Raw genomic sequence first — 14454 nt, forward strand, 5'->3', positions numbered from 1 at the left:
TTGCTCGCAGCTCAGGTTTTTATTCATTTTTTTATTTTATTTATTCATTCATTTTTTTTATGGTTTTGTTGTTTTGGAGAGTAAAGCTGTCATGGTGGGAATATACCTTTCATAAAAAGACTCCTTTCATCAGGTTTAAACTTTATTGGCTGTCAGCTAGACGTGCATTTTCCATTCTCATAAACAGAGCTAGAAGAGAATCAGAATAGCAGTAAAGGAAAAAAAATGAAATGAAAATATTGTTCAGTAAGAACTATAACCTGAAAGGAGCACAATAAGACAAAAACCATACCTGTGACACATTATTTAATATGAGAATAAGCTATAGTTCAACAAATTAACTCTATTATGTCAGATCTGATAGACTAGCTTTTCACAAACGTCCACACAACTTGAGCTTATAAATGATTATATTGATGGATTATTGCTATGATTGTAATTGTTAGGATAAAGTACATTGTACAGTAAGAAAAGCATACTGTAAAGAATGAGAGTTAATTTTACAGTATAGCTGCTGTGTAATGCTATACTTTGTGTCGCAAAGGCAATTTGTCTTTCTTTTGAAAGAGATCCATGTCATGTGAGTCAGTCCTGATAAACACCACATCCTTAAAGTCTTTGTCTGTGTCAGCTGCTGTATGGATGCTGGTGGAGATGCAGCTGCAGCATACAGTCTTAGACTAAAAATAGAAGGCCTATCTCAGACAGAATGATGTCATCACTGAGCTGGTGAGCCACATAACAATCACCCACCAATGTGGTCGCCTTTTTCAGACAACCTGATCGATCAGAACCAATCAGCTGATAGGATTCGCTGTGGGGTTCGGCACAGCTGTGCGTCTTTGTGTATGCGCGTTTATGCCTGCCTGCCTGCCTGCCTGCGGGTGTCGATTTCTTTCAATGTGTCCGTGCCTTCACCTCGTTATTCCGGCTCCGCCCCTCCCCTCACTGACAGCTTGCGTGTCTTTGTTTTTCACACTGAACACCAGCAGAGGCGTTACTCCACAGAGTAACCCCTCATCAAAGCTGTCTGAGTCGCATGCAACGACACACATTACAAAAGAGGCACGAGAGCTGCTCGAATCAACACAAGCACACGTGGAACCTAGTGGCTTTTCCCGGAGTGTAAGCTGTTGAGTTTTGTGACAGCTCTTTTGGTAGAACAAACACGCAACGGGATCTTAGCTGGCACACATCTGGACTCTGCAATTGTGTACAATTCCAGATGTTCTACCTGGCGCTGAACTCGACAGAGGTCACATATCAATCAGAATGTTTTGCTGCATGCAGCTGTTGCCTGGGATGGGATTTTATCACCCCAAATTCTCTTCATAACAATTAACAGGTAAAAATTATAAACGTTATCAGAACATTTTCAATATTGCTTTCCCTGCTAATTAATCAAAAGTCTCAGATGTAATGTCAATATTTGCCTTCACTTAAGGGCAAGTTGTTCATCCACACAGATGTTCTTGGCTGTAAATTGTGACAGCATAGTTAAGGGAACAGCAAGCCTAGTGCACATGCTATTAAATTGCATTACAGATGGTTTACATTTGTCATTTCAAGACTGCTTATTTCAAGGGATTCATAAAAAGATAAGCCATTTATAACAAACCAGATTTTAAAAAAGGACTAATATCATTTAGTTTTGTTTGCTTCATTGCTGCTCAAGTTGACAGCTCCTCTCTGCTGCCAAAATTGTAACAAGCATTGTTTACTGACTAACTAAGGTGATAATGTAGATGCATTATCACTGACTACCAAGCTTTTTTAAAAGCTGTGTTTTTGACAAAAAGATGATTTACGCTGTCATATTTATTAAACACAGTAACACAGTGAAAATGTGACGGGACTTGTGTAAACACAAAAAAACCTACATGAGTCGTACATGAGTCATAATCAGGTCTACAACCAGAAACCTACTACTTGGCTTTAATTCAGCTCCGGGCTTTAAATGTTATCCGCCTTCCCTTTGATAAAAAGGAAAAACGTGAAACACCTGGAGGATGGTTATTTACTTTTTGTCAGATGGAAGATACTTGGCAGCAAACACAGCTAATGACAGAGAAAAGTGAAACTGCCAATAGATTACACCTTTTTTCTTTCCTCTGTATCAAATAAAACCCTACATCCAACAATTAGGTGCTCAGAACTTGTAGGCAGCGGACAGGCCAAGTGAGGGGAAAGGGCTTTTAGTTGATATTCAATATTGGATTCAGTTTTGTTTCATATTTTACCCCCACCAACAGAAGATGGGACGGGCTGAGGGGATTTGCATACAAATCGAAGGAGCCTGTTTTGGCTTGCAGTGCTCTGTTTATCATATTAAAACTATGGAAACCGAGGGAAGTGAATTTCCATGTTGAGAACCTTCAGTTTCTCTTTCACTGCTCTGAAAAGTCAGTGGGAGGTTACGGATAATGATCCACGTCTCCCTGGGTAACAAAAAACACGATACATTATACCACACGCTTCAATACAAAAGGTTCTATTGACGGCATTTCTGTGTTTGTTTGCTTTGTTGTTGGTGTTGTTTTACACTAAAAAAAACTGTTAAATGTGATCGCATAACTGAGAAAACAAACCATCAGAAATCTGGTCCAAATGGAGTGACATGAAAAAGAAAGATGAGTGGTGCTACTAGCACCTTTATCCCGTGAAGAACACTTTCCTACAAGCTGTGTTTACTTTTTTTTTTTTTTTCAAATGCAGAAAATAATATTGTGACATATTTTCCTGCAGATGGATAAGACTTGAAAATAAAACCTAATACTTGTGTGTGTGTGTGTGTGTGTGTATGTGTGTGTACAGTCTGGAGCCGGCTTGCGATCATTACAGCCCTGAGTCGATACATCTGTGTGATGCATTAAACACAAATACAGAAAAGCTGAAGCAAACAAATTCCAGCAAGAACAACAACCAGAACTTCTCATATCTTCAGCTGTTTTATGTTACAGGATATTACACAATAAGGTTTAGTATTAACTCCTAGGGACACTTGTAATCTTTAAAATTAAATAAAAATGTAACTGAATGACTTGAAAAGGGGGAAAAAAGCAAAAACCTTGCTGTTAGCTAAATATAAGGCTGTGTTCACTTTGAACAGGTGGTGCCTTTCCCTTTACAGGAATGAGGAAAATAATATGCATGTAGTAAATACAGCCTTAACCTGTCACTGAGGAAGAGGTCACTCACCACAACAGAGATGCAGTTGTGCTGTAGGTGCAGCTCGCTCAAAGAGTCCAGGCCCCACACATTTTCCACTCTCGAGATGTGGTTTCCTGACAGGTTCAACACTTGCAGCTCGCTCAGGTGAGAGAGGTTTTCTATCCTGCAGATCTAAATGAAAGCACAGGGGAAAAGCTTGGAGCAAAAGCAGCAACAGAATGTAAAAACAGCAATATAGACAATCAAATTCCACGCAAAGGTACGACACAAAGAGGACGGCTAAAGAGAGTTTAACGCACAAGCATTACAAACAGTCAAAACTCAATCTTGTTCTCAAAAAGTGCATCGAATGTTCACCAAATGGCTTGAAGCTCTTCGAAATTACTTCTGTAAGTTCAGAGTCACGTATCACAGCCACATAAACATCTATAAGAGTTTATTTTCAGCCAGTTACTCTTCAACCCTAACCTTCCAAAAAAAACAAACATGCAGCTAAGAACAACTCAGCAATGAAAGGTTACACTGCTTTCTCCAACTTTCTGTCTGGAAGAAAATATTTAGGATTCCCTGTGACATTTTAAATATTGCAGGAAAACCCCCTGAGGTTGTTAAGGCGAGATGTTATGTTTGCTCCCTGTACTTCACAGCGAGGAACGGGTCAGAGAGGAGTCAGAGGTTCAAAAACAAAACCTTAAAATGATTACCGTTACATTACAAAAAACACTTAGCTCAATAAAGTTTCTGTTTAAAAATATTTGAATGGAAATAATTTATTTTGGAAAGCAGCATGTGTAAAAGTCTCAACTCTTTAGTTTTTACATTCTAAAGTTTATTGGAATATAAAAACATACTAAAGTTTAACAGCTTATTTCATCCACTAATACCAGACAGCATTTACAGTCTTGTGTAAAAGTGTTATACATTTAAAACAAACAAAAAAAACTAGTTGTAAAGTAAGATTACCTCCACAAATGTCATTTATAAGTGTCTATTTTTATCAGTTTACAGGATGCAAAGTAAACTAATCAAATTTATATTTGGCGTGACCAACCGTTGACTTCTAAGCACACTTGCACAAAGTCAAGGGTTTTATAAGGTTACAGCCATGTTTGTAATTAGTTATACCAATTAGAAGCTAAATGTCAGCATTTTTGTTTGTAGGTTAAACACAGTCATTACCTGAATCAGAAGCAGCTGTTTAGGAGACTTAAACCTGGGCGAGGAAGAGCTAAACTCTGCCACCAGAGTGAGATTGTGGAAGACAGTTTATGTCAAAGGAAGTGCAAAAAAATAAAAAAAACTGGCAACACAGAGGACTGCACGTAGATGTAGATTCCTGAAAGTGACGGTGTGGCCCACACAGAGCTCTGATCTCAGCACCATCAAGTGTGTTTGGGATTACATAAGAAGACAGAAGGATCTGAGCCAGCCTACATCTGGGGTTCGTACCTGCCTGCTGCCTTCCTTGAAAAACTGGGCTTACCTTGAAGATTTGATGTCGTTCCGAAGGCACGTTGATTTATATTGACTCCATTCACTTTTTCCATGCTTTGAGAAAAATAGAATTTCTGTTTGCAAAAGCATTCTTACTTCACGGTAATGTTTTTTTCTTTTTTCTGTAAGTGCCTAAAACCTTTACACAGTCAAACTGCTAAGTTGAAAACATCTCAGTCCAACTAGACTCAACAATGTCAGGTAACACAGTAACCCCAAGACTTGGTTACTGTGGTTGGTTGTGGGTTGGATTCACACTCCCAGAGAGAGTACAGCCTTTCAAAAGTTCCAGCAAACTGGAAGTAAAGCTCCATCCTGTTGCTACAACAAACGGGGGGGGGAAAGATGGGAAAAAAAGCCTGACAGTGACGTACGGGTCAAAGCATCCGTTCAGTTCAAGCACTTTGTGTTTTATAGGTTAGTACTTAAGTTGCATCGTAATTTTGCACAGATTGTAAATTGTATTTGTCTTTGTCAGGTCTTAAACGAATTTATAAAGTTCTGATAAATGCTGCTGGGGAGAGTTGGGGTCAGGAATTGAAAGAAACACCTGGTCTGGCCTGAACAACATATTTATCATCTGCCTCCCAACCTGCGTCTGCAAACAAATAGTTGAGTCTGGATGTAGTGAAAAAGGGATCTCTCGGTCATTTTTAAGAGCCACTCATTCAGTCATACCAGTGTGAAAACTGTTAAAATGCACTACGAAGGCTAGTCGGGACACAGATTTTAGCAGCGCCTTAGGCAACAAGGCATTCTCCATTGGGAAAAATAACATAGCTGCAGCACTCACTGAACAGTAATTGAGATGTCTGCTCATGTAAAGAGCAGCCAACGCCAGAAAGGGAGGAAGTCTTACCAGAGCTCCAGAGTAGCTCTCTGAGGAGGAGCGTGGGCGGCAAACTGGCAATACGCTAATTTGACCAAAGAGAGCCTTTCTATTCTACCTTCATATTCCAGGAGCTTTTGAATTCTCATTTGACATCATTTGATTTCTCAGGCTTTTAGCATCGTCGAGTCAAGCTCTGTTGTGGAGGGCCGATCAACCAGCCCTTAGTAACGGATTTAGACCTGAATTATTAGCAGGAACACAATAATCTGTTTCTGTTTAAAGCTGTTCCCAACACTGAAAAAAAAAAAAAAAAAACATTACGCCTGGTGAAGAACTTATTTTTGGGTCACTGAGGAAACGATTGTGGGAGTATACCCAAGACAAGAGGCTGTGAATTTTAATGGTTTTCATAGCTTTGCTTTCTAAAAGTGCTGTGAATAAAGTTTAAAACCCCATAAAACAAACCTAGGAAACCTTAATAAATGAGAAAAAATAAAATGGATTATGTTTAAATATATGTTTAGAAAAATAGTTTGGCTTTCTATCTTCTCCTGAATACATCTAACAGTGAACACAGTAGCCCACAATAAAAGGCTCGGAGTGAGCATGCTCAGCCTCAGCCTCAGCCTCAGCCTCAGCCTCAGCCTCAGCCTCAGCCTCAGCCTCAGCCTCAGCCTCAGCCTCAGCCTCAGCCTCCTGCTGTCAGGTCTGATTGAATCCAGCATTTACAAAGCTGCATCTGACATGGCACCGAGGAGGAGGGAAAGAAGAAAAATGACTCCTGCTGAACTTTGCAGCTTTGTCGTGCAGTACGTGTAGAGTGCTGAAAGCCAAAACAACACACAGCTAAAGGAACGAGGCCAGTCAAGGCTCAGTACCTGATTGTCATGCAGATCCAGGATGTTCAGCTTGGTCAGGCTTTCCAGGCAGCAAATCTTATGGATCCTGAAAATCAGCAGCAAGAGGCGACATAAAATTCGGCTTACAGTATGAAAATGCACTGTATCAGAAACAACAAATGATGAATGTGAACAATTACAGAAATATTTTTTTGGTTTAATATTTAATGCACTGATTAGCTGTTATGGGACTTAAAACAGCAGATGCTGATTCACATTATTTCGAGAGCAAACAAAGATGATCAACTTTAAAAATAACACGTAATAAACCAGATAAATTTGTTTTATATCACTGAAAATGTGAGATCTACAAGCTCCCTCCCACATGCGTAGGTTTGGTTCAAATTTCACGCGGGACCAAAGGTTTTGAAAATGTCAGGGGATAAATGAGAAGCATTCATCACTTTCCAGAAGCCGCACACGGGTTCAGACGCAGGTTCATAAGGGGCCATGGCGGACAGGACGTATGCGGCTCAGTTGTAAGATCTTAATGTCATTCACAAAGTTATGGCTTTAATCTTCTCCCTGCTGACCTTTTGAATCAAACACGACACAGAGATGAATGGCTTTCTAATCACACCTAGGCTTTGGAGACTCTTATCTTAAAGGTTTAGTTACGTAGCTACATCTAGTGGATAAAATGTACACAGAAAGAGATGGAAACAAGATATCTTGCATTACCAGCAATATTTGCATTTTAATACAATTTTTCTGTATAACGACAGTTGTGATTAGCCTCAGTCCTCCACAACCTTTAATGGAACAAAGTGGGTTTTAAATGAATTAATAGATTTCTGTTTAGCTTATAAATGTGCATAAATCCACTTTACATCATATTTTAGGTCTTCATCAAAAATGTTATAGAATAATAAAGCTGCCTGGTAAATTATGCAGTACTGGAACAAACAGTATCGCATGTTACGGTCATTTCACACAACAGACAATCCTCAGATTGTGTGACTGATTTGGTTTGAAACTCTTGCGGTGATAACCAACCTGTTCTTCCCCAGAACGAGGACCCTTAGAGACCTCAGGGCGTCAATGCCACTCATATCAGAGATACGGTTGTCATGCAGGTTCAGGAGGACAAGCTGCTGCAGATTTGACAAATGATGGATCTTCGAGATTAGATTGTGCTGAAGGTTCAGAAACTGCAGCTCCTTAATGAAGCCCAGCTCAGGGAACTCCTCCAGGCGGCGACTGAATAATGGAAGAAAACACTTTGCAAGATTCAGCTTTCATACTGGTTTATGCATTCAGTCTCTTCTGAACAACCAACACAGCTTTACTCTCGCTCACCCAAAGACTCAAATAATCCAGTATTTTACTACAGATAAGGCTTGAAATAATTCTGCTGAGTACACATTAAGCTAATCATTGTCAGCAAAATTGTTTATAGGGGACTAGGGATGGGTATTTAAAGAGACTATGCTGCTCCCTGGTGGCAATTTGATTTATGTGCCATTTTAGTTGACAGTATCACAGTTCCTACAAGAAATCCTGTGATGGTTAAGCTATGATCAATAAACTGAGAGCTGACACAAGAACACGAGAACCTTGGTAGTGAGGATACATAGGAATGCTGCTGAGATGTTGGACACATCAGCCATATATTCACTTTGGGTGAGTTTCAGCTAAAACATAAAACATAAAATAATAAAATAAAAAAGATCTGGACTACAACACAATACATAAACATCTGATGGGAAAAAAAAGATAATTAAGGATACCTGTCTAAGTTAATTCGTTGAAAACTGGAAGTGAATGGCAACCGAGTGAAGGGGAGATACAGCGAAGCACAGCAATTATATCCTGCAGAACCACCTAACGTGGAAATTAAAAAACTAATTTAGGATCCTTACAGCGTCTGGGTAGATTGCATGAAAACATACAAACCGTTTTCAACATCAACCAATTAAAAGCACTTTTTCAGCCAGATAAAACTGAAATTGCCATATTTACCTGCTATTTGGGGGGTTTTCAAGGCAACGTGGTGGTAAGTGAACCTTGCGCTGCGGGACTGGCTCCTTGATTTGCCTCCAACTTCATTTGCAGCATGAGAAAATGGAGCACCACCTGCTAGCTGCATTATACTCTGTGCAGAAAAATCTGCACAGTTGTCACTGGCAACTCTGGTCCGACCACATGCTTGTAACCCAGTTTCTACAGATAATATGGTGTAGTGGAACAAGACGTGCAAACAGAACAAAACAGATTATTTGTTTACAAGAGCAATTCTTAAATGTGCAGCCTAATGCTAAACCACAGAAAATCCTCTTAGGTTACTGGCAGGTGAGTGATTGACTAAATCAAATGGGTCATGCTTACCTGGGTTAGCGTGACTATCGTTTTGGGTGGTGTTCATATTTGTTCCTTTTACAAAATCCTGATAGTTATTCTGTGAAATACAATCATTATTTAGCTAAAATGCAAGCACAGAGTGACAGCAATGTTCACAAATAAAAAAACCTTCATATTCAAGCTTCACGTACCAATCTCGTGGTACTTTCTCCTGTATATTCAAGCACTTCAAAGGTGACTAAATGATTCAAGACTTTACCCACCCAGTTTTCTTTATTTGACTAAATGTCAACAGCAATGTTTTAGTAGTGTTTTAAATCCTGATGATTTCCTTTATAATCTGGTCAAAACTCACAGTGGTTTGCGGTCTTCCCTGAGCCAGTGGGTTGACTGGTGTAAGGTGCAACTTGCAGCTGTTCACCTGCAGAAAAACAGGTTAAAGTGATGAGGACTCTTTTCTTCTGGCAGGGTAAACTTTCAAAGCTATACTTTATATTATTATACTATCATGAATTGTAAAAAATATTAAAATTTAAATTTACCATAGGGGTGAGAAACACTAATCTGTCGTCGTCTCTGGCGTGGTGCTTTAAAGAGCGCTTGGTTTTACTCTCGTCGAGCTCGGACTCCATTTAAACAGGCAAACGTTCTCTAAAGTTACCAAGTCAGGCCACACTTAAACGAAAAAAAAAAAAAAAGACGTTGTATTTTTTGAGTATTTATATCAATTTTACAAAGAAAAACTAAATAAACACGTATACCCAATAGTGAAACTATAGCCACCGCTTACATTTATTGCTAATCAATCATCAGCGCTCCAGGAGCTACAAACTTCCTGGGGGGCTGAGCTGTTACCAAGGCAACGACTGCGTTGCTAGGTTACGCAGACTTCCCGTGTCACCTAAAAGCATTCCGTAAAGGAACAAGCGCTGCTCTTGCTTCTTTCGATGAAGTATGGATTTAAAATTGCTTATTGTTTCAATCAATAATCAAATATTGACTTCCGTAATATTGTGACATACATATTTAAATAATTATTTATTTGTACTATAAATCAACCAAATGCATTCAGAAATAGTCAGCTAAAATTAATCCGCTAATAAATTGTTTTGAAACTCATTGCTGACCCAATAAATTTATAATATTTTGCAAATGGTTTTATGGGTTTAGTTCTGGCAGATTACCTACAAAATGCATTGTTATCATATAACAAGTATAAAGACATGAAGACTTGTTGTTAAGTGTGTCCAAAACTGAGTCTTTTTTTTTACATCACATTGAGTACAAAAGAGGTCAAGATCAGATTTTAGGTAATCATTCATAGTCTCCAAAAACACACCTATTTCAAAGTGTAAGTAAATAACGCATGCTCTGATATACTATTGCCTTGGTAAATACTAGCAGAGTGGGACAGCAAACATTTTCCAGCTTGCCAGGGTTTACAGGAAACCAAAATATGCCAAAAGTAAATTAGCTCTGTCAACACTGTGAGTTGTGTAACTTGTAAAAATAAGTACTTTATACCTACAAAAATGTTCATTCTACTCTTTATATGTGTATACCACTATGTCCAACTTGCTGGCGATTATAAAAACTGTGAAATATTTATGTAGTTTTAGAAATTCCTTGACATAAAATATATTCATTGGGAGGAAAAGTCATTACTGGTAAAATTACACTAACGCCCTCACTCAAAGTGGACATTTTGTCATAAGAAAAGGCATTTTGTCAAATTTGATTGATATATTAATTTATTTTTTTTATTTTTAAATTTTCCAAACCACATTCAATTTAAAGTGGTCTTTATCTGATAATAACAGCCGATACAATTGTGTCCATTGAAGGGAAACGGATACAAAAATAATTTTTTCAGTCCATTAGGATTGACGGTTGTCAAAATAAGCACAGCGATGAATTTTAAAGAATTAAGACACAATAAAGTCACTAGGAAGTTCTCCCTTATATCATTAAAGTTAATATTTTTGACCTCACTTTTGGTACTTTTTCTGTCATGCGTCAGGACACTGTAACCCAGGTGACACCTCGGAACACCAAGCGTGATCAACGGAATCGTGCGGCGTGTTTTCAGCCCTTTTATACTGGCAGTAATAGGCAGTTGCTGGGAACAGACAAGAGCAGATTCATCAAAGGGACATCCCACACACTGCCTGTCAGTCTATTCATGAAGCACAGGCTGACACATATGATGGGAGGTGATCATCAAACACTTTGAGTGGCAGGACATTTTAATACAGTAAAATGTTAGTTTCAGCAGTTAATAACTTCTTCTTTTTCTTTAATCTTTTTGTGTTATTCCAGCCATTACCACCTTTTTATTTGTATATCAAGTGTCCTTCCACTTGTCCGTTTTATAATAAGGTTTCATAATGAAACCTCAACTTTTACCATGCAGCAGTAAGTCATTTATGTTAAAGTTTGTTTTTCCATCATAGAAATGTAAATATAAATCACCTGTACTGATTTGTTGGCAGCAGCACAGCGTGTTGCCCGCCTTGATTGAAATTTCATCAAGGCAAGCGACATACTGTAGATATTCAGATGTCGAAAACAAGACCTTTATTTATAAACATGTTCATGAGTTGAAGAAAACTAAGCAAAGCTGAATTGCTGTAACGTCCGTTCTCATTCTGCTGTTTGTGTAAAAGCATTTGCTTGTGGAACTCGTGCAGCACAAAGCTGCAAGTCACAATGTGGGAATCTGACTCTGTTTTTGTGGGATAAAAGCAAATCCTCTTAAAACACTTTAGCGTCAGGATTTCCAAGGTTTGAGGGGAAGATTTGTTTGGTTTAGACAAGCAGCTATGATTGGGGCAAGTCTCCAAGAAATGAACAGGAGTCAGTGCAGTCTCCTCGGAAATGATGGAAAGGGAGAGAGTGCGCCGCGTCTCTTCTTGTCACTCATGAAGCATTTTGTTTCCCCGACGGTAGTTTAACGGATTTATTCCATGTCAAAGTCGGATGGAAAATAAATCACTTGACAGCTTGGGGGTTAATGATTTCAAAGTTTAGTCAGTCTTTTATGCAAAATCTTGTGCATAACTAAACAAAACCAAATTATCACAACACCTCGTTTAGCATTACTTGCTTTTTTCATAGTTTTTTTTTTTAGAATATAAAGTGAGCAGTCTGCAGTTATATGATTTATGACTTTTAATTACAAAGCCAGAGTCCAAAAACTTAGGTTAGCAAAAAAAGATACATTCAGTAGCCCAGATTTAGAGAAATATACTGTATTTCCTACTACGCTGCTTTAAGGTCAGAATGGTGCATTTTAACAAGAACATTGGTTGTTCCTCCTTTATGTGGTATGGTTAAACATGGCGTAATATTTATAATAACAAGAATTGCATGAGTGGGAGTAAATGGGTGAATGGGAAACAAGTTGTAAAGGGCCAAGTAAAATCTAAACGTGGAGAAAAGACTATATTGTAAAATGTAAATACAATGTTTTTAATAAAGTGCCTGGTCTTTACTTTCCTTAGAACTGGATAAATGCTTTCAGAGCAACAATATGATATATTACCTGCTGTCCTACAGTAATTATTTTACCAAAAAGTCCCCTAAATACCAAAGTTTTGTGTGGAAAAACAACACTCTTCTTCATGAAGAGAAGCAGCCAGGTGCAGCTAATCAAATCCTCTTAATTAGCTGTTCATCATCGGGCTCGAGCGGCCCTGTAAAAGCAGCAGTTTTAGCATTTCGCTGCACTAAATTATTCAAGTTTGTTTGAGCACAATGTGAAAGACAAAAGACATCACATATCAACAGTTGCTGTCCATCAGACCGGAGATGGATGTAGGGCTTTTTCCTAAATACTTTGTGTTCAAATAGAATTTAAAACAAATATTGAAGAGAGAATAAACAAAAAAAAACCTCAAGGCAGTCTTCCCTTTAAGTTCGAACAGTGGTCAGATTGTGCAATGCTCAGAAAAATTGAAAAAAAGAGCTACATCAGACTTAACAGCTTCTGCAGCTTGACTTGTTTTTCCCCCAATAAATACCAATATCTTGTCAAATGAAGCCATTTAAACAACATATTTTTTACGCTCTACTGTTAGGTGAAGCCCTAAAAGACTGCAGAGCAGGGGTCTCCAATCCTGGTCCTCGAGGGCCACTGTCCTGCATGTGTTACTTGTTTCACTGCTCCAACACACCCGATTCAGTGGTTAAATCACCTCTTCATGTTCTGCAGAAGCCTGTTAATTGCCCATTGATTCAAATCAGGTGTGTTGGAGCAGAGAAACAAGTAACACATGCAGGATAGTGGCCCCTGAGGACCAGGGTTGGAGACCCCTGCTGTAGACCATGAACCTTTGTACGTGTGAGAGGGTCATCAAAAATGGGACTCATCGTCGCACACGTCTCAGATTAGTATCTCCACTCTAAGCTTGACGTGCTGCTAATCCAGGAGGCATTACTGGTTTCACTGAGTCACCCTGTTGTGTTAGCAGCTGTGCGAGTGCACGGCCCCTGCTTTCCACTTAACGAAAACACACACAGGCAAACCTGATGACAACACGCTCACAGCGACGGCACGTTTGTTTCACCACAAATCGCCCAGTCCTCTCAGCTTGTTGATGTCAAGAATTTTGGAAAAAAAAAAAATAAATAAATACAAACTTGCCGTTTTCAGATCATGCACTAAAAAAATCCCAAAGCTCTATTTTGCAGTTTTGCTTTGTTTGACCTTCACAGTAAAACCGAATCGACGCGCAGCCCTAATCGAGCCTAACCGACCTGCCTGAGTGCAGCATTAAGAGCTGAAAAGGGGTAGCTCTTACATGTACTTACATGTACTTAGATGTCACAATGTCTCCACTCAGGGTTGTTTTATATCTCTAGAACCTTCCTATGCCAAAATGATCAAATATGCATTAAAAAAAACCACTGAAAAAGACTCATTTTCTTTCATTTTTTCAAATAGCCTTTTTCAAGGTTTTCTGTTAGTTTTTTTTTCACAGGCTGCATCACTTTCTGTGGTTCCATGTGGGCGTCTGTTGGCTTCTTGACTTCATTGTTTAATATATAACTATGTTCACTTAACAGCCACTTCATGATGCAGGCTTGCACTGTAATTCAACAGAACGCTTCAGCCATAATTGGTACTTTTACAGTGATGTTTATGTACATTGATTTAGCACTGAAGCAATAAGTAGAAAGACCAACGAAGGCTGATCGGAAAGCTGTCAAATAAGCAGGTTTTTTTTTTTCGAAGCAATTCAAGTTTTACTGAAAAGACTCAACATGTAGACCAGATTTTATAAAAAATAAAAAGGGGTCACCAAAGTAAGCAGGGTTTACATATTGGTCCAAATCTAAACACTATTCATTGCAATGATTCGGATATTTGTGACCAAGGGAAATAGAGCTATAGAGCTAAAGTGGAAAATGTATTTTTTTTTTGTGCAACGCAAACATTTCTCTCTTTCACTTGACTTCACTCGTCTTCTGCTGAGTGCATCCTCCATGCGGCTGCACACTGAGTGAGCTGGTGTCAGAGGCAATCTGTGTGAAACCCTGAGCCACATACTGTAGACACACAAACACATTGACGTGACTCGTAAAGCCCACACGGGGAATCAATCATGAGAGCCTTTTCGTGCAAATTGTCTTATTCGACGTCTACATTAACCGGCTGGCGCCGTTTAATTTGGAGAGAACACCTGAAAGGCTTCGGATTGTAAATGGATCAGCTCGTTAACGTACAGGAAAACGTTGGGGGGGGGGGGGGGGGGG

General features: G+C 38.9%; 2 protein-coding genes across 4 annotated transcripts in view; one reads left to right on the forward strand and one right to left on the reverse strand.

Annotated features, from left to right (window-relative positions):
* The window catches only part of LOC108243305 (leucine-rich repeat-containing protein 49), a 27718-nt gene extending 17956 nt beyond the window's left edge, over window positions 1–9762 (reverse strand). Inside the window, exons 1-9 of one of the 3 annotated variants that reach the window (XR_003039707.2) lie at window positions 9488–9762; window positions 9240–9372; window positions 9053–9118; window positions 8725–8794; window positions 8359–8559; window positions 8127–8220; window positions 7393–7596; window positions 6376–6442; window positions 3199–3342 (exon numbers count right to left, since the gene is read on the reverse strand). Coding sequence is in view for 2 of the 3 variants with exons in the window: in XM_017428648.3 (XP_017284137.1) it covers window positions 3199–3342; window positions 6376–6442; window positions 7393–7596; window positions 8127–8220; window positions 8359–8559; window positions 8725–8794; window positions 9053–9118; window positions 9240–9329 (936 nt within the window). In the remaining variant the exon portion in view is untranslated. Of the gene's footprint in view, window positions 1–3198; window positions 3343–6375; window positions 6443–7392; window positions 7597–8126; window positions 8221–8358; window positions 8560–8724; window positions 8795–9052; window positions 9119–9239; window positions 9373–9487 lie in introns of those variants that run through there. The other 2 variants (XM_017428648.3, XM_037979780.1) reach the window with 2 other exon arrangements.
* The window catches only part of larp6a (La ribonucleoprotein 6, translational regulator a), a 23316-nt gene that overhangs the window by 1249 nt on the left and 7613 nt on the right, over window positions 1–14454 (forward strand). The window lies entirely within an intron of this gene.

The sequence above is a fragment of the Kryptolebias marmoratus genome, linkage group LG15 (assembly GCF_001649575.2).
Source record: "Kryptolebias marmoratus isolate JLee-2015 linkage group LG15, ASM164957v2, whole genome shotgun sequence".
NCBI lineage: Eukaryota > Metazoa > Chordata > Actinopteri > Cyprinodontiformes > Rivulidae > Kryptolebias > Kryptolebias marmoratus.